The 21,232-nt window shown below is 32.2% G+C and overlaps 1 protein-coding gene across 1 annotated transcript; it reads right to left on the bottom strand.

The window, feature by feature from the left end:
• Positions 1 to 16,787: 16,787 nt before the first annotated feature.
• LOC25488247 (uncharacterized) lies at positions 16,788 to 20,808 on the bottom strand. The gene is made up of 5 exons (XM_013607922.3): positions 20,465 to 20,808; positions 19,194 to 19,303; positions 18,728 to 19,099; positions 17,469 to 18,033; positions 16,788 to 17,298 (listed from the first exon to the last, which is right to left on the bottom strand). The coding sequence occupies exons 1-5, from the start codon at positions 20,682 to 20,684 to the stop codon at positions 17,219 to 17,221; spliced, it is 1,347 nt and encodes a 448-aa protein (XP_013463376.1). The 5' UTR covers positions 20,685 to 20,808; the 3' UTR covers positions 16,788 to 17,218.
• Positions 20,809 to 21,232: the final 424 nt, after the last annotated feature.

The raw sequence follows: 21,232 nt of genomic DNA on the forward strand, positions 1-21,232 counted from the left end.
TGCAGAACAAAAAGTTGAATACTCTAAAAGGATGTGAGAAGATTTGAAGAAGAAACACAAGGAAGACAAATTTGTAGAGCATCAACAACATGGATAAAAAAGAATCAAGCAGAAACTTAAATAGGAGGCTTAGAATATGGAGAAAAAATAATCAACCAGTTTGTTCAAGTCATGGTGTTAGATGACATTCCTATCTTTCTTGGTTGCAAGAATAAGAACTGTGCAGGGGTGAATTTTATAGATTGCATGCTACATTGGAAGAAAATTTGTAATCATTTTAGTATATAATTGAAATTGTGTCGCATAATTCATTTTCCATTATGAAATTTAATTTTGAAATGTGTTGTGAATTCGATGAAAACTCACCTCACACCAATAACAAACTTGATGTGTGGAGCAAGGATTATCAAGCAATCAAAACAAAGTGTATTGAACAATTATAAACACAAGCAAAAAGTAGAAAACAACGAGAGAGAAAGGAAGAGAGAACACAAAAGAATTTGTTGACCCAGTTCGGTCCAAATTTACAAAAGATATATCAATGGGTTACAAGAATAAGTCTCCCGCCTAATTCTACCCAAAGTCTCAATCTCTTCCCGTAACCAAGAGAATCAATCCTAATAGTGTTTCCCAAGGTGAATCAACCCTCAAACCCTAGTGTTTGTTGCCAAGAGACAAACTCTATACAAACCCTAATTTTGTTGTTGTCATTCTAAACCCTTGTTTCAACCCCCTATATCTCAAGGTTTACACTGATACAATGTCTATATTTATAGTAAAACAATCCTCAATAAAACTGGAACAAATCTAGGCCCGAAAATACGTTTCTGTTTTATTTTCTGCTGTCAAAATCGGCCACCGAACTCCATAAATGGGCCACCAATTTTTTTCGAACCAACTGACAAAAAAATCAGAGTGCAAAATCGGCCACCGAGCCTTGAAAATCGGCCATCGATTTTCTGCTTCCAGAATTCCAATTTCTTCAATTTTGAGGCACTTTCACAACAATTTTTTTTCATAAGAACATATCAAGAGTCTTGAATCTAATTAAAGTTTGATCTTCAATTTTTGGCCAATTCAAATAAGAGTTCTCAATCAAATTTGAAAGAGGTCTATTTTTATTTTTTTTATCAATATGGGACATGTTGCAAAAAATATAAGTAGGCGATGTTCTTTTTATGTACTAATGATGATTCAAAACTGTTACAAAAAATGTAAACAAGTAACATTTTTTAATTGTTACTAATAATACTAAAAAAATGTTACTGATACCGTTTAGTACCACAAACTTTACCTATCAATTGTTAAATGTTACTAGATATAATTAGTAACATATTTTTGTGATTTAGTAATACTTTTCAAATGTTACTAAAGCTCAATTATGTCGTAGTGAACCCATATTTCATGTCGGATTATTTTTTTCTTTTTGAAATGATTTTCTAAGCTAAAAGTGAATCAAAGTTAGAGAACATAAAGCAATAGAGAAAGAAAAGATATAACCAAAAATATTTATCTTGGAAAAGTGAAGGAGGGAGAAAAGGGACGTCGTGGAAAAATGGTGCATTCCTGCCCTATGGCATAAAGAAATGTGAGTAACTGACCATTATTAAGACTTTGTTATTATTGTTTCCGACTAGGCTTCGACCTATATCTCGGGTCCAATATACATCGACCCAATAACACATAATCCATTGCCTCACATAAGCGCTACTCCGTTGATCAAGACCATTGATACAATCTCCAACAAACTAGTGCATTCTATGTTGGATTCACGGAGACGGTTATGGTTACTGGTCAAACACCACTATATAAGGGTAACGACACGCCATTCCAATGGACATTGTTTTTTCACCACTTTCACTGTCAAGAGAGTTTTCTATAGGATTTCTCTTTATAATATCATTGTACTTTCACCGGAGAACTATCTTCAACCTGAGCTATAGCATTACACTGCCGCATCAACGAATCTTTATGCGTTACAACTACACTATGATCCAATATACATCATATCATTAGCGTTAGAAGGAGATCATTGATGTTCCTATTTTTAGTACACACAAAATATTGTTGTTCAAGTGTTTTCCGTTTTGTCCTATTTTAATAATTTATTTTTGTGGTATTAATAATAATTAGCTACCTAAATGAATTAATTGTAAGCAAAACATTTGTAATATTAATTTAAAGTAGTTTAAATAACTTCAGTAATTTTGTTGTTGGTGTTCGGGGTTTGAATTCCGGACCTTGCATATATCATGTGTTGTCCTTATCAATTGAGCTAAGTTCAAGGGACAAATAACTTAAATGATTTAATTTGATTATATTTAGACCACCATATAAAGTAAATTAAGAGCTTAATATTCACAAACCATGTAAATAGTTTTACATTATCGTCAAATAAAAACCATTATATTGGTCTATATACTCTAGTTCAACAAATAAAAATGTCAAAAGTGTTAGGTAAGATGTTATGCACTTGAACTCCGACTTTATTTTTTATTTTTTATTTTTTTCTAGTATACCAACGGCTTATTTGTGTGTCAATTTTGATTGACTTTTGTCGTTTTGTTAGTCACACTTTATTATGCTCTCACTCGTTTCTCACATGGGCGTACCACCAGACCACCAATTCAAAATTGTCACGTTTCTCACTTGGTCATACACAACAATACATAGATATCATCCAGTTTAAATTTCTTCGATGTTCATTTATAAGAGAGATAGACATATCTTATAGGTAAGGATACTATCCATTTAACAAAATAAATTTAGTATGCAATTTGGAATGTATGACTTGGAATGTAGCCTCTTAATTACATAATTATCTTTTTACCCTTTTTTTTTATTTCACAGAACTGTAGCATTTCTTATTCTTCTTACTCCGTTTACATTTTTTATTCTGCTCAATTTCTTCTTTCTGTTGTCTCTGCACCATTTCATGATTTTTCGTTTCGCTTTTTATAATACTTATAAACAAATACAACTCACCAATTATTTCTGCATTGTTAAATTATCGTTTCACTTTTCATCTCATGTTTGAAGTTATTTCATGTTTTTTTTAGACATATTCTACACAGTTTCATGTTTTTTCGTTTCCATTTTAATTTCTACATATAACAGTAATAACTGCAAGTCTTTTGGTTTATTATTTTTTTTACATGGTCTTTTGGTTTCATAATTGATTTTGAGGTATTTTATTTATCTACTTCAATATTAATAGAATTCATTGGTTGAATATAATGATGATTTTATTCGATGATTATTTTACAATGATATGTAAACTAGGGCATAAGTTCTCTTCCATTCCACTCGATTTCATTATGTTTCATTCCACTCCGCTCCGTTCTCTTCCATGAATCTAAACAGAGCCTTAAAAAGTGTCCTTAGGACATTCGTTACCATTTTCCTTTTATAAAGCCTTGCAACAAAAATCACTAGTATTAAGAAAAATTATTAGAATAATAAATTTGTTTCAAATATGTGTGATGATCATTAAATTACTTTTTTAAGTATAGATATATTCAATGTTGATTTTTCATATTTGAAATCAACTTTGTAATATTGATAATGTAAAATTAAACAATGTGTTCCTCAACTTATTTTCAGATAATATTTTCGTTATTTATTTTACCGATTTAACACTTGATGTTATAAAATGTCAATGATATCCTTTTTTTATTAAAAAAGCAAAAAACAATAAAATTCATCAAAACCCCAAAGCACACCAAATAAACTACGCAATCCTTTTGCTCATGTTGCCCATGTCACAAATCCATCTTATCCGCCTCCTCCTTTGTCATGGATCTTTGACTCTGGCGGCGCCTCCCATCATATAACAAATGATATGACAAATATGTCCATCAAGAGTGGCTACGATGAAGTTGATAACTTGCAAGTTGCAAACAGTAATGACTTGCTTATCTCACACATTGGTTCTGCCACAATTCCCACTTCTTCTGTTAACTTAAAATTATCAAATATTTTATATGTTCCTTTTGTCACACAATATCTAATTTATGTCTCTAAATTATACCAAACTAATAAAGTTAATATATAATTTTTTTCTTGGTATTTTGAGGTGAAAGATTTACGTACAGGGAGATACTTCTGTGCGGATTGAATGAAGATAATGCGTACAAGTTTGCTCCTGCATCCACTCCACAGACCTTTTTTGCCCACACCACACCTAGGGATGGAGCTAGAAATTTAGCTTAGGGGGACATAATTTAAGAATATAATTTAGTAAAGAAAAAACAATTTTTTTTTTGTGCATAATATATCAAGAAAAATCATGGGACCGACCTTCTTCTTCTCTATCAAAAATTTTCTCTGCCTTCTCTCTTGAACCACCGACCTTCTCTTTCCAACTCCTACCTCCTTCCAATCCAAATCTAATTTTATGTGTTCCTTTTGTCACACAATATCTAATTTATGTCTATAAATGATGCCAAACTAATAAAGTTAATATAGAATTTTTTCTTGGCATTTTGAGGTGAATGATTTACGCACAGGGGAGATACTTCTGCGCAGATTGAAGGAAGATAATGCGTACAAGTTCGCTCCTACATCCACTCCACAGACCTCTCTTTCCCACACCACACCTAGGAATGGAGCCAGAAATTTAGCTTATGGGGACCGAATTTAAGAATATAACTTAGTAAAGAAAAAAAAATTGTGCATAATATATCGGGTTAATAGTGTTTTACCCCCCTGTAATATAGGTCATTTCCGGTTTTCCCCCCTGTAAAATATTTTTTTTGAATTTCATCCTTGTAATTTGAAGATTTTTTGGTTTTGGACCTTCATGGAAAATTTCACTCCCTGTAATTTGAGCAAATTTAGGTTTACCCCCTTGTAATTTGAGAAAATTTCGGTTTACCCCCCGTTAATTTGAGCAAATTTCGGTTTACCCCCTATCATATCTTCGATTTTGTACTGTCAAAATTCATGAAGGTCCAAAACCAAAAATCATCAAATTACAAGGACGAAATTCAAAAAATATATTTTACAGGGGGTAAAACCGGAAATGACCTATATTACAGGCGGGGTAAAACACTATTAACCCTAATATATCAAGAAAAATACTAGGACCGACCTTCTCCTTCTCTATCTAAAATTTTATCTGCCTTCTCTCTAGAACCCCGACCTTCTTCTTCCAACTCCTACCTCCTTCCAATCCAAATCTAAGGTTTACCATGTAGATTTAGCCTTGTGGTGCTGCGACGGTTGGTTCCAGCCACCCGCACCACCCTGAAAATCTCTCTAGAGCTCTTGTTGCCCGACCAGTGGAGGTTGTTGTGGTTGTTGTCTTGGCTTTTCACGGTGCTTCCGGGTGTCGTAACAGGAGGAGGTTATTTCTGGTCAGCTCTTTTCCTTCCTTTTCGGCGGCTGTCTCTGCCTATGTTTCCGACGCCGTCCTATTTTTCCGGCACAGGTCTCAAGACGCCAAGTCCGTTTTCACCCCAGTGCTGGTTGTTTATCCGTTTTCAGGTCCGAAAGAGATTTATGTTTGCTGATTTGTTCAGGGAACTGCGGTACATGGATATGGATTCTGTGTTGGTAGCCCATCCATTCCCCATCCTAAGACCTAATTGCTCTCGCAGATGCTCACTCTTCTTCTTTTTTGTAACTTGGTTTCGGGCCCCTACGCGGGCTCGCTGGGTTGCGTTCAAGATGAATGTTTATTTGTTAGAATTGATTAGGTTTGTTTTGATTGATCACTTCCCATTTAGATTGTACCTGGGTCAATTATAATGTCCCCCTAGTCTTTGTATGTCTTTGTTTTATATTTATATATTTTATCCTTTGGTCTATAAAAAAAATATCAAGAAATTTAAGAAACCATATGATATTTCCAAAATTAATGTGTCCAAAATTATAAAAAAAAATGTCAAAGATATAAGAAAGGTGAGTTGCTTGAGGCTTGCTTTACTAAGAAGAGACTAAATAAGACTTTTGAATAGTAAAGAAAGAAAACATGAAATAACAAAATCCAAAGGTAAGAGGATGCATTCATGATAAAATCATGAGCACTGAATCTTGGCATGAGAGTGCGTAAATAACACTGCATGCAATAAGTACAACAATTTGAGCGAAATTGTTATAAGGAATCATAAATTAATATTAGTTCAGGATTAATATTCTTTTGTAAGTTTCAAACAAAACTTTACTTTATTTTTCATTTTAATGCATTCTAAATAATAGTTGGTGTAATTAAGCTTAGAAACTTGAGTGTACAAGGCTAAATAATTTGAGTAAAAAAAAAAGTTTATTATACAATATCATATAAAGTTCATATAAAATAAATATAGTGACAAAAAAATATTATAACATATTAATATGAAAAAATATTATAAAAATCTTGAGGGTGGGAGGGATCGTGGCCTCTGTTGGTCCCGTTCTAACTCCATCTCGGATGACACCTACTCTCAAGCTTTGGCATCAACGCCTAAGTCATCCTGTCTACCCACCGCTCATACATGTAACCAATAAAATTTCTTTGAGTGTATTGTACAACAAATGTATTGATTGTGTTTTCAATAAGAGCCATAAGCTTCCATTTTATAAGTCCTCTATCTCTAGTCATTATACACTAAAAATTTTGTACTATGATTTTTGGGGGCATGCTCCCATTAATTCCATTGATGGTTTTCATTATTACATTATTTTTGTGGATGATTTCTCTAAATATGTTTGGCTCTGTCCAATCAAATTTAAATAAGATATTTCAACCATTTTTCCCCTTTTCAAAAACTTGGTGGAAATAAATTTTAATAATAAAATCAAGACTCTATACATCTACAATGGCGATGAATTCATAAAACTTCGATCATTTTTACAAAACCATGGCATCACTCATTTAACTAATCTTCAATACACCCCATAGCACAATAGATTCTCTGAACACAAACATCGTCATCTAACTGAAACCGTACGATGTCTTCTAAATGAAGCTCCCCTTCCATTCGACTTTTGGTCACATGCCTTCCAGACAGCTGCTTATTTAATAAACCGCTTGCCCACCCATTAAGATGGACACACATTATAATATCCTTTTTAATCAGTAAGGACCAAATTAAATCTAATTAAAAACCTTTGGATTCTTGTGTTTTCCTTGTTTGAAACCTTACACAAACAACCAACTTTAACCTTGGTTTGAGCCTTGTCTTTTCTTTCCTTGGTTACCGTCTAAGTCAAAGTCGGCTACAGCAGCATCAGCAGGATCAGGACCAGCAGGACCAGGAGCAGGACTAGTAGGACATTATGTTTTTGTTTATTACTTGTTTTTAGGCATGGCAATGGGTCGGGGTGGGGACGGGTTTTACCTTCCCCATCCCCATACCCTATTCTCATATACTTACCCGTTACCCTACCTATATCCAATGGGGATGAGAAATTGAACCCCTTCCCCGTCCCCGACGGGTTCGGGGATCCCATCCTCGTCCCCGACGGGTTCGGGGATCCCATCCCCGTACCCGTAGTGAATTATTTTTTAATAAAAAAAAATGTATTTTTTTTTCCAACCTCAATGGAAATTTTGTAAAGCATTATGTTCCCTTTAACATTTCCTTAACATAATCATTTGGTTGCTCCTTTAAAAATCAAAGGCAAATTTTATAACATAGGGATTATTAAACCAAATAACATAACATGATCTAGGGTTGTGTTTCTATTTATATAAAAAAGGATAAAAATAAATATAATTTTTTACATTTGGGAAGGGTATGGGTATGGGTTCAGGGTGGGTATATATAACCATGTTACCCGTCCCATACCCGTGTTTTGAAATCGGGGAAAACCCAAACCCATGCCCAGATCCAGTCAAAGCGGGGAAAACTCGTCAAATGGGGGTGAGTTTGGGCGGGTACCCATGGGGATGGGTATTGTTGCCATGTCTACTTGTTTTTAGTTATTGTTGGATTTGTTGGTTGGTTTCTTCCAAATCATCATGACATTTGTTTATTGTATTTCGATGACACATTTCTATGACAATTGTTGGTTTTCGTATCAAATTTTCAATTTAAATTATGTTGGTAATTTCCGTTTATTAAATTTATTATTTGGCATTGAAACAATGTGTTTACAATGTGTAAAAACACATGTAACAGGTTCTACCTCAATAGGTTCTTCCATTTTATGGCTTCAGGATGCATCGACATGAAAAGGGATCCGGCGGCAGTTAACTGCCGAGGAAACTTCGGTAGTTAACGGTCAAAGAAATTGAAACCGACAGTAGTTAACTGCCGAAGAACATTAAAGTCTTTTACATGTGTGTTTCAGCCAAATAACAATTTTCTAACCTCATGACTCAATGAGAATCACTTAGAATGTGGTTCATTCATCTTCTATACCTTGCAAAGATGTAATGTTCAAATCACATATTTGGCTCTTCAAATTCCAAATCACATATATGAATCACACACTGATTATACTATATCTTACAAAAGAGATTATTAAAGAATGAAACTGTTTTAGAACATAGAAAATGGACCCAATGATTTCTCAGATTTTATTATATATACACACTTTGATCAATACATTCTCTTATTTATACAACCATAATAGTTGCAACAAACTGAAAACAGAAAACCAATTCTTATTAACAAACATACTAACATGCTGAATTAATATCACAAAACAACAATTACAAATAAACGGTGAATCTTTAATAAAAACAATAAAATCTGGTGCTGCTGTAAATTTTCTTCCCATGTTAAATTTCCAAATGCAAAAGAACCTGCCAGTTTGTTGAAATGATGAATGTCACGATACAAAGTATAAAAGTTTAATAATGAAATATTAAAACACTCCTTAACTTTATTTTTTTGAGCAAAAACACTCCTTAACTTATAAAACATATTTGCTAAATATAAAAGATTGTTATATTCTTTTTTTTTTTCAAGAAGGTAAACTAGCCAATCCAAATTGGCACAACGGAGAATCGAATCGGAGGAGCACACTCCAAGGTCTTAAACCCACCAGGATAATCCAAGTGTGTTATTTACCTATTCTAATACTTATTTGAGAATTTTCTCAACAAAAAAAAAAACTTATTTGAGAATTTTTAAATAAATTTTCATAGTAAAATATATTATGATCGAATCCTTGATCTAGTAAAAAAAAATTATCCTTGATCTAGTAGAACCATATCCATATATAACTCAATTTTATAAAAATAACTGGTTATAAATTAATAACTATATTCATAACCGGTTTACAATAAAATAAGATCATAGTTATGAATCTATATATATGGATATGGTTTGATCGGTTAGAATATCCGACCATACACACCCTAATAATAATACAAGTGGTCATCATTTTATATTTTCAAAGCTGTGGTACGTATAATCATTTGAAAACGCTTTCAAAGTTGCTTTTTCTCAACAACAAAAACAAAAAAAAAAATCAAAACTTATATGAATTGCATAAAAAAATTCATAAAATTTTAATTTTATTCAAAATTAGTAAATTTGTTAGGAAGAAATATTTGTTAGTGTTTCAGGAATCGAATCTTAGATGATGTCCTACATAATAGTACTATATATTTGGGGTTAGTACTATATATATATGGGGAAGGATATATTGACTCCAAGAGTAACTTTAAGAAGTTACTCCACATCTTCACCTTTAATTTTATCTTAATCTAATGGATTACATTTAAGTCTTATCAATACCCATATGTGTCATCATTCTTGATCATTTTAACAATATTAGGTTTCCTTTTTTGCTTTCAATCAACATTTATGTTTTATTAACACGATTAATAATTGGTAACAAGAAATTATTTGTATGATTCATCAAATATTTTTTTAGAACAAATTTCAAATATTAAACTATGATTAAAGTTCTTAAAAAAAAAATAATAATAACTCATACTGGTAAAAAACATCACACTTATTTATTTTTTGACGAAACATAACACTTATATTTAAATACAACTTTTTTTAATTCACCGATAAAATAAAAATTAATAAAAATATATATTTTTTTTAAATAAAAAATATATATATGTATTTGTATTAATCAGTTTTTTATCAATTTATATTTGTACAAATATATATACTTGAAAACAATTTATTTATATATAAGGGTAGACCGAAGCCTTGTTCTAAATAAACATTAGATAAAATGTAAGAATATGTTTTTTATTTTTTCACCAATAACTGATTGTCTCATTAAAACATCTTGACCAAAAAACAATTGTGTTAATAAAACATGATGAAATATAAGATTTTTTTTTCCACCAATAATTGATTGTCTCTCAATAAAACATCTTGACCAAAAATTGTGAGTAAAACATAAATGTTGATTGAGTATGAAAAATGAAAATTAAATATCAAGTATGATGATGCACATGATTATTAATAAGACATAAATGTAGTTCGTTAGATTAAGATAAAACTAATGGTGGGGATATGGAGTATAACTCTTTAGAGTTACTCTTGGAATCAAAATATCTCTTCCCTATATATATATATATATATTTAACGATATTTTTGTTTTCAAAATTTTGGAAAATATTAAAACACCTAAACTAATATAGGAGAGGAAAATCAAATATAATCGTTGTGTCTTGATACCTGTTGACATTTCAAGTGTTGCTATAAGACATATCTTTAACACTTAGTGTTGGATTTTTTTTAGAACTTTTTGCTGCCACTGGAAGAGAAGAACCATTGTTGTAGGCCAAATCCTTCTGGTTTAAGATTGGACTATTCTTAGCAGGGTCTCTCGAATCCTTCTTATCTGAAAGTTTTTGTGAATGTCCCAAATTATTATGATTATTTCTTGAACTCATTTTGGTATGTAAGTAAATATTAGGTTGAAACAATGTGCTAGATAATAGTATATTTTTCGAATGCCTTTCTTTGAAGACAAATATTATTATATATGTAAGCTAGTGATGAATGCATGGTGAGTTTTATGAGTAATTTACAATGTAATTGAGTGTTTAAGCACATGCATTTGATAATTTCACAAAAACCACACGGAAAATACTATAGTTGAGGGTTTGAATGTCGACCTAAGTCTAATTGATTTAAATTAATATGAAACTTCATTGTCTCCCTTCGTTTGATCATTATCCTGGGTTTTTGCGAGAAAAAATGTACACGCCGAAATTTTCTGGATAGGATATATGAATATGTGATCAAACGAAGGTTTCACACTAAAAATGTACACTCTGTTTCTTGTGGTTCAAGAAATATCATATACACGTGGCTTAAACTTACCATCAATTACGTGGTATATTTCCATTTGAACTCTTATGAAAAAAAGATTGGATAAAAGATGTTATGATATAACCCTTCTTCATTTTTTTATACATATTATTTTTAATTTACTAAAAAAAATTATCTTATTATTTTATAAATGTATCAAACGAGAAAAAGATTTCCTTAAATTTGTTCATTATCTTCTATTTTTGTTATTTGTTTTTTATAATAAAGGAGCTGCTATACCTCGCATGAAATTTTCTCACGAATTTATCCCGATGGCAGATTTCAGTTGTAACAAAAACAAAAAAAGCTACCACATACCATATATGTCAATTACCATAAATTAAGGAATTGGTTATTAAAATGGGTCATGAAGGATTCGGGATGCTTGTTTTCGCTATTTGCTTTCTCTTATAATAAATATTAGGTTTAATTACACTTTTGATCCTTGCATTCTGACCAACTCACGAAATTGGTCCTACCTCTTTTAAATCGAACAAAATCGTCCCTAAACTATATGTTTTTTTGCAGTTTTAGTCCTATTTCCCTATTTTCAACTCCAGAAACGCACAGAAATGACAGTTTTAGTTCAACCATATATGCTCAACTATGAAATAAATAATGAACAAATCATGTGGGTACAAGGAGTCTACTTTGTTCAGCACACGAACCAAGAAAAACACTAATTTCTAAGACATGTTTCAGGTATGTAACATGTCTCGAAAATTAGGTTAGTGTGCTGAATAAAGTAGATTCCTTGTACCCACATGTTTTATTCTTTGTTTATTTCATGGTTGAGCATATGTGGTTGGACTAAAACTATTATTTATGTGCGTTTCTGGAGTTGGAAATAGGGAGATAGGACTAAAACTGCAAAAAAACATATAACTTAAGGACGATTTTGTTCGATTTAAAAAATATATGACCATTTTTGTGAGTTGGTCAAAATGGTAGGGCCAAAAGTGTAATTAAACCTAAATATTAAAATGATAAAGACTTCAAAGTTTAGTGCTATGTTTCCGTCCTCTCAGCAGAACAGCAACTTGGATTCAAAATTAAGAATTAAATAAGAAATAGTGGCTTCCTAGGAGAGCAAGGCCGTTTCCGATAATTTAAAGGTCCAGTTGTAATTTTGACAATTTTTATTTAAAAAGAATTAAAAAAAAAATGTTCAACACCATTTATAGAATTGTAAAAAAGAATTGAAAGAGTTGTAAATTAACCACATTCATCTTCAACTACAATGAAACTAGACTTAATTACACTTTTGGTCCTCGTGTTTTGGTTTACTCACGAAAATGGTCATGCCTTTTTAAAACAAAACAAAAATGTCCTTCAGTTATCATTTTTGTTGCATTTTTCGTCCAACCCTCCATTTTATCCTCCAAAAACGCACATGTGGCAGATTTTTAACTGATGTGGCAAATAAAATACCTATGTGGCATTGCATATTGTAAGGACTCATTAAAAATATTTAAAAATTTTTAGAGAAAAAAAAACGCATTTAATAATAATTTAAGAATTACAGTTTTAACAAAATTGAAGATTAAAAAATATTACAAATGCATCCATGGAAATTGTAATATCAAATTAAAAAAATTAGGTTTCCAAATAAAATTAAAAACTCTACAATATTTATCTTCTTCAATCTTCATTTCAAACTCATTTTCTTCTCTCTCATCTTACCTCACTCCTTTAACCATCACCTTATTCACAGATTCAATCACCATTTCTTTCTTCTATCTTCTCTCTTATCTCACATCAATCCATCCCTCAACCATTAGCTTCTTTAAAAATTCAAACCCAGAAACCCAAATAAAAATTAAAAAAAATTGTTTTCTGGGTTGTTGATGTTTATTGTTTTGTGTTGCGTTTTTTATTTTGTACCAGACCTGGGATAGAGAAGAAAGAGATGGTTGAAGGAGTGAGTGAGTGAGGGAGATGCATTGCTATAGCAATTAAAAAAATTCTGAAATGTTTTAATGAATTTTCGGTTAAAAAATTGATTTTGGGAGATTCATTTGTAAAATGTGTTTTTTAAATGTGTCCTTATTAAATGAGTTTTTTTTCTCTCAAAAAAAAATTAAATGTTTTTTTAATTAGTCTTTATAAAAAAAATATTGATTTGATGATATGTAAATGTTATTTTCCATGTATGCACTGCCACCTATGGGCTCTTTTGGACACATCATTAAAAAATTGGACACATCAACGTTTTTGGAGGGCAAAATGGAGGGTAGGACGAAAAATACAACAAAAATGATAATTGAATGACAATTTTGTTCTGTTTTAAAAGGGCGGATCATTTTCGTGAGTAGGCCAAAACATTATGACCAAAAGTGTAATTAAGTCATAAAACTAATGACTCAATCTTCGCATGTGCTCCACAACTCAAAATGCAATTATGCAACATACTCCATACCTCACAAATCTCAAACCATAACCAGATTCAACAAAATTTTCACAGTACTGTGCTCACACTTTGGATCAGTTAATATAAACTATTCAGCACAAAAGATCGAACATCCAAATCAATCACTCTAAATTCTCAACAATCTACACACCGTCACTAAAATCCTACAAATTAGCATTCAACATTGAATCAATCACTACTACATTTTCTTCATTTCTTAAGCCCCGCACTCAATACCAATAAATCACTTACATAGTCACCGAACACGTCACAGACACTCAAAAAAAAAAAGAATTAATTGAATATAATCACACATGTTTAATCCACACACCGTCACTAAATTGAAGAAGAAAGGCGAAGAAAGTTGGGATCTGAAATGGAACTGACATCACGAAGTTGAAGAAGACTGAGTTCACCTAAATAGGAATCGGCACGCTGAGCGGACTCGGCAGGGATGATGAGTTGAACGAACATCATCTTCTCGGATCGTATAAGATCCATCAGCGGTAAGTTGTCGATGAACTTTTCCATTTTCCCAGGAAACGTCGAGAAAATGGATCTGTTGTTAGATTTGAAAACGTGTCCCGAACAAGTTGAAAATGAAGACACTGAATGTATTAAAAAAAAACGATTTTCAGTTTTTTAAATAAATAATTTGTTTTTTAAAATAGTTAATTACAAAAAAAAAAAAAAAAACAATTTTATGTAATTTAAAAATTTTCGGTTTTTTTATTTATAAATGAGGTGGACATTAATTTACACGCGTGACATAAAAAAATTAAAAAGAAAAAGAAATTGACACATCACTGCCCTGTAGGAGATTTTGCTGACATATTGGGGTCAGGGGTCAATCCTGAAGAATCTTCATTTTTCAAGGGTGGAATCTAAAAAAAAATATTACAGGGGCTAAAACCAAAAATGCACCATATTACAGGAGCCAAAAACACTATTAACCCTTAAATATATGAGTATATATATTCAAACATGACTTTTACCCACAGACAATTAGACACTTACATATGGACAATGAATAATTAACAACAAAATAGTTGTCCTCTCCTGACTTTCATCTACGGAAAAATGACATTTATTGATTGATTTTGTTCATAGATGAAAATGTTTTTTTTTTTTTTTTTTTATCTTACACCCTGACGATTATACTCCATCCCTACAAATATTTTAGGCCTTAGTAAATTGGAGGCCTGACTCCAAAAGAGCTCCTTGTTCTTTCCCAAGAACATGCATGTTGGAGAGATACCACATTATGCCGCCAACGTCACGGAGACAACTTTCACGGATTTTCTTGTTAGTTAGTTAATCCATAATAGTGAATAAAATGTTAGTTAGAAAGATGTGGGAGTGTTTTAGCAAGTTATAACTAAAAAGTTAATAAATACATCTTAAGGTGTATGTTCCTATAACACACATTCTAAAAAAACAAATGGGTGTGTTCTAGCAAATCCTATTGACATTTGTTAGAATACACCCACTTATTTTTTAGAATGAGTATTTTAGCAAATGAATAACTAAAAAGTTATTAAATACACCTTAAAGTGTAACTTTGCTAAAACACTCCCACATAAAAACTAATGGATGTGTTCTAGCAAATCCCATGAGCTACTCCAAATCACATCCTTCCATTTTGTTTTAATCCAACTATGCTAGTTAAATATTAAATTATCTCACATGATCAAGCACTATCCTAGTTTTCTCTCTCATTCCCTGGTTACAGCTTCGCTGAAAAAACGAATACTTTGTTGCCTCTTCTTACTCAATCCTCCCAACATTTTCTCAAAATATCCTCTTTAATTATTAATTACAAATAATCAAGAATAAAATTGCACAACGTCTTTCAATGTCTTACTTGATCTTTATTTTGTGTTATTGTATTCCCACATAGAATTTTGATTCAATACAAATCTAGTGACTTTCCACAATTTCTATTAAATTTCAATAATTTCGTTCTCCTATTCTTTGAATAACATAGAATTCTTAGATTTTATTTCATGTACAAAATTATCGTTGAATAGGTGAAATGAGGAGGATTATTTCAAAATTAAAAAAAAAAAAAAAGGTGAAATGAGGAGGATGGGTATAGGCATGGCGGACACTGTAAATCATAATTTGAGGAGAGTCACGTGGTAACATTCAAAAATATATCTAAAATATTTCTTCATAAAAAAACTGGAATTAGTATAAATGAGAGTGATTAATCCATCTATCTATTGTTAGAGTTAAATCTATGTTTCTTAAGATCAGTGTGGTGTGAGGAGGAAGAAGACCCAAACCGTTTTATGAGGGAAATGTTTTTATAGAGCTTGATTATGTGAGATGATTTAATAATTAATTAGCATCGTTGGATTAAAATAAAATGGAGGGATGTGATTTGGAGTAACTTAAAAGAGTTACTCTTGGAGTTAAAATATCCCTCCTCATATATATATATATATATATATATATTGTCAACTGAAGTATTCTCACAGGAATAAGAATGTAAAAAAAAATAAAAAATTGGTTTTCTAAATAAACACAAGTGAAATAAAAATAATTTTGTTAAACCTTACACAGAAGCAAAATTGATTATATACATCTTAGGCTTTGTTTACGAGTTTGGAGGGGAAGGAAAGGTAAATTAATGCATATAATTACTTTATTTTTAATTTTAAAAATATTATAACAACATAAATTAAATTTGAAGAATTCTTATTAACCCTCAAAAACCCTCACTCCAATACAATTTTTTAGTTCCTCCAAATGAGAAGGGTTTTGTATTATGAAGAAAAATTAACCCCCAAAGCCCTCCTCTCCCATTTTCTTCTATTTCTTCCACTTGCTCATTCCTTTTTTCCTAAGTCTTCCCCTCCCTTTCCCTCCAAACTCGCAAACAAAAGGCTAAAGAGAGGATCCATATTGCTCTCAAATGCATCTACTCTTTTTCTTCATGTTTTAATGTTTTTTTACTTGAAGGCTAAAGACTCTGTTACCATAATTTTATGCATATAAAAACACATATTTTAAGAACTATGGCATATTTTGAGAAATAAACAAGATTCCTACTCGTACATTTTACTCATATCTATCCTTTGGATAAAATTGAATTCTCATTTACTTTTGGAAGCAAGGAGAAGGTTAGGGAGGGGAGAGAGCGGAACTATACAGAGTGTGAAAAAACTAATCTCTTTGTTGGATATTACCGCAGATGTCTTACAGATTCAGATGCTCAAAGAACCCATTAATTGAAATTTTTACACTTGATCAAATACAAAGAATGGTTCTTTTGACATCTAAACCTGATTTTGCTTCGGATCATGCTGTTTGTTAGTTGACCCCTTTGGGATCAATTTAAAGCTTCATATAGGATAATATAGTTCTAAATGAGAGGCCTGCCAACTTTCTGGCTTTGACCTTAACCCACCAACGCTTTACAATGTGGTTGCATGCCAGTATGAAAATATAGACATTAATTAAAATTTGTCGGAAGCTTCTTCCTTTGTCTGCGCAAAACTTTTGAAGCATCATTAAGCTATAGTCCTTGCATGGCTTGTGGATCCTTCATTAGGCAACGTCTTTATATCATTGAAATGTAATATCAGAGAAAAAGAAGAGATACTGATAGCATACAAAATCCCATTAGCAAGATTTCTCCGTGGAAATCACCGCCTGCTGAAGCTGCACAGAAGGGAAAAACAAGCAGTGAGACATTAAAGCAAGTCCAGTGACAGGAACTCGATGAATTTATAAAGTGAATGAAAGAATCTAATCTTATCAAGTATTGTCAGTTCTAGTTATATCGAAGCAATAGAAAGGAAAGAAGGGTCTACTATGACAGATAAACTTACATGGAGAGGATGGACTAAGTAACTGAGAAGCCAATTTTTTGGATCTCTCCTCGTCTTGGCGAAGCTTGACTCCATGAGAAACATCGGCTGCACGTGGCAGATCAGGAGAAACCTGAGTTGTGTGGCTGGAAGTATATGATATAGGGGAAGCAGCAGGAGAATAAGCTGGAGGATGCTCAGTCACAATGGACGGTGAAGGTGAGGATACTTCACGGTCAAAACAAGGTGTCTTAGCAGTTGCTGGGGATATAGGAGAATAAGAGGGAGCATGATATGGTGAAATTAATGGCTCAGAGTGATCAGTTAACTGTGGGGATGGAGCAGGAGCTGGTGGGTAAGCATGTAGCGTATCCTTCAGTAAAGAAGATAACCTGATTTCTCTGACTTGGCCGAAAACTACGTTATTAAGGCCAAGATTGTTTCCAGCAGTGTGTTTTACTGTTTGAGCTATTTGTTTCAATCTTTGTGGCAAAAGACTCTCAAACCCTCGCATTACTGAAGCCTGCACTACTGCAGGACAAGCTACTGTTGAGCCGCGTGCATTTGTTATTTGCACATACACATTCTGCAATGGCAAACAATTATGCAAATGCTTGTTATATCAATCTGTGAATGTACTTAAATCCAACTTCTAATATTTAAATTTCATTTGCTCAAGGTATTAAACATAGCAATTTACTCATTCTTAATCAACTGATGATTTAGGCTATGCTAGTTTGATTAGGCAAAGAAAGAAAATTGTAAATTTGAAACCTAATAAAATTACATGAAAACAAGAATGTAGAAAATGGCAATGCATCTGGACTTTTTATTAATGAAAATTGTTTTTCACCCACTCAAAAAGGTACACCCTAAAATATTGCTAGAGACCCGCCATTAGTTATCAGCTTCTAGTTATTAACCAATAGAGAACTAGGTTTTAATCTTTGACCAAAAAATGCAAAATAATAACAGTAACAGCAGCAACAACAATAAATAATGAATCTTTCTTGTGGAATAAACTTCAACAGCCTTTATTCTTTAAGTTAAAAATTAGAAATTCGTCTTTCTTTGTTCCTTCCATGAATATTTCAGAAAATTGTTAACAGAATATAAAAAACCAGACAAGAAAATTTTGTTTTGATTAAATTCTATCCGATTTTGAGAGAAGTCAGAAAGGTATTGCAACTTTAAGGTTTTGACTTTTGAGTGAAATGGCACTTATAAAACCCAAATTGCAATTCTCAAAATATTAAGTGAAACAGGTTATGAGACTGCACCTCATCAGACTTCAGATGCAATCCAAACTTCAATTCTTCCTCAAAATCATCAAACTTATCCAGGACTTCAGATATGGAATGATGAAGAGTAAAATTAAACAGAACCTCGCGGATCTGCCACATAGAAACAGACTGCACTGGTATTACAGTCAACCCACCAGGAAACTTTAAGATCTCAAACAAAGATGCATTCCCAAATACTGATGTTGTTAAAGTCAGGTTGGTTTGCTGGAGAAACAGGTCAATTAGTGATGACTTCAGCACACTCAAGTACACTGGATTTATTGGAATGTTCATTGGATCAGAGAGGACACCGAATACCACGTCAGACCAATTAGGTGCAACACTTTGGTGGATGGATAGGATAGCCACCTGTGTTAAGAGTAACTAGCTTATTAGCCACTTTTTATGTCTGGGTAGAGACACCTGAGGAAAAAAAATGTAAGAGAAGAAGCTTGGCTAATACCTTCGTGTTTGGCAGAGATATTTCGTCAAATATTTCATCTTCTAATCTTTCAATGTATGGAATAAGCTGTGAAACTGGTTTTTCCAGCCTGAAGGATGCTTGAACATGAGCTGAAATTTGGTCGAGGAAAACAATTATCGTCAATAAACTCAGTAATGTCACCAACAATAAGAATTCAAATGAAGATCTCAACACAGAAGATTAATCGCAGGAAAATAATAGAAAAAGAAACCATAACAAACTTATGAGTGATAGTTGCACGGATCACATGTATAGTGCAGTACAAAGGATATGAACTGCAAAATAAATTTGTTTTCACCAGTAAAAGATATCAATATGCAACATAAAAAAATTAGTTATTTTGGTGACAATTACACATTACAAATCTATCAATGAAGTGAATTATATTTTCCTTCAAAGTTTAAATTTATGGAACTCACAGTTTTCCAGGATTTGGAATAAATATCCTCAATTCTCTAACTGTATTTAGAAACAAGTTATAATGCAAAAGAATTATCCGTGATGAAGCATTGTCAGGCTGTATTACAGTAGTAAGCAGCTGATTCCCAGATTCTGAATATGCTTGAGTGAGTAGAACACTCAGTAGAATGGTACATTTAGGAAATCAAGATTACAAAGATAATAAATTCTGATCTTGCCGATGAGTCTAACAGCAAGTCAACAATGAGTCAATAACCACTTACTGACGATTTAAATCTTCATTAGCATCATGTTTTAATTTTTCAGTTTAAAAAACACTAATGTAAATGAATTCCATAAACACACCTCAATAGGAAGGTTTGTACGCATATCTCGTTAACATAAAAAGGAAGTCGGATAGTAATCACACACCCTAATTACGTGCATCGAATGCTATCATACTATTTTCACCTCCGAAATCAACAATCTATAATAAGCATGAATCACAGTTTCACAGATATTCTTGACGATCCACTTAACACGTTATACCTGAATTCGATCAAAAAGAAAAATCTAATCCCTATTTTTGAATTTTGAAATCATCAAACAAAACTCAAAAGTGATCACAAACACCATAATCAGTATAAAATTATAATTCATCAATTCAAATTACACAGTAATCATTCAAAACACATCAAAACCTAATTATGACTTATATCATCAGAATCAAAAACCGGTTTCATCACACCTCAAATCCAATCTCATACAGCAAAATAAACAATAAATAACTGAAATAATCACAATAAGAAAATGAAATAGCGAAAACACGAAATTGAAAGTGGAGAGTTTACCTCTATGCTTAATTACATCATTAGCAACAAAACTAGCTTCGAAATTGTGTTTAGGAATAATCCAAAAGATTACAGAAACGAAAGCCGCTAAACTGAAAAAGAGAATGAATAAACACTTGAAACTGAAAGCTCTTCGAATGACCGAACACCGTGCACCTTCATCGTCTTGCCTCTGTTCTTCTTGTTGCACATGTTCTTCATCTTTTCCAATTTTCCCCATTGCCAAAGCATCTGGAATCTCTCTCTCTCTCTCTCTACAACGCGTTGTTATGATGTTGTTGTTGCTGGTGGTTATGCCTCTCTCACTCTTTCTCTCTGTTTCTCTCTCTAATTAACTACAGTATTAAATTTGATTTAATTTTAATTTATTCACAGTTTCACTTTGCAACTGTAATAACCTCTCTATAGTGTGATTTACGCTGGCAAATGTAAACACGTATCACTAATTTCCTTTTTTTTTTAATTTTAGGGTTAACTTTTTAGGCTACCGAACGTTGAGGAGAAGCAAAGGTGAAAAAGAAAGAGTACAAGAGTATAAAGCCGGGAGAATATCCTATTCCCACCCATCATGGATATAATTTAATCAATGTGTGATCATAGTAGAAATCCCACTAGTAAAGATTATAGGAGTGAACAAAGTGAAATCAACTACTTATGATTAATTAAGATAAAATCTTTTTTACAACTAGTTAAGATACCCGTGTTACATCACATGTAGCGCGGATGTGCTACGTTGCGTGGTGTGCTATAGAGCTGTCAAAACGGGCG

Source organism: Medicago truncatula, chromosome 2 (genome assembly GCF_003473485.1).
Source record: "Medicago truncatula cultivar Jemalong A17 chromosome 2, MtrunA17r5.0-ANR, whole genome shotgun sequence".
Classification (NCBI taxonomy): domain Eukaryota; kingdom Viridiplantae; phylum Streptophyta; class Magnoliopsida; order Fabales; family Fabaceae; genus Medicago; species Medicago truncatula.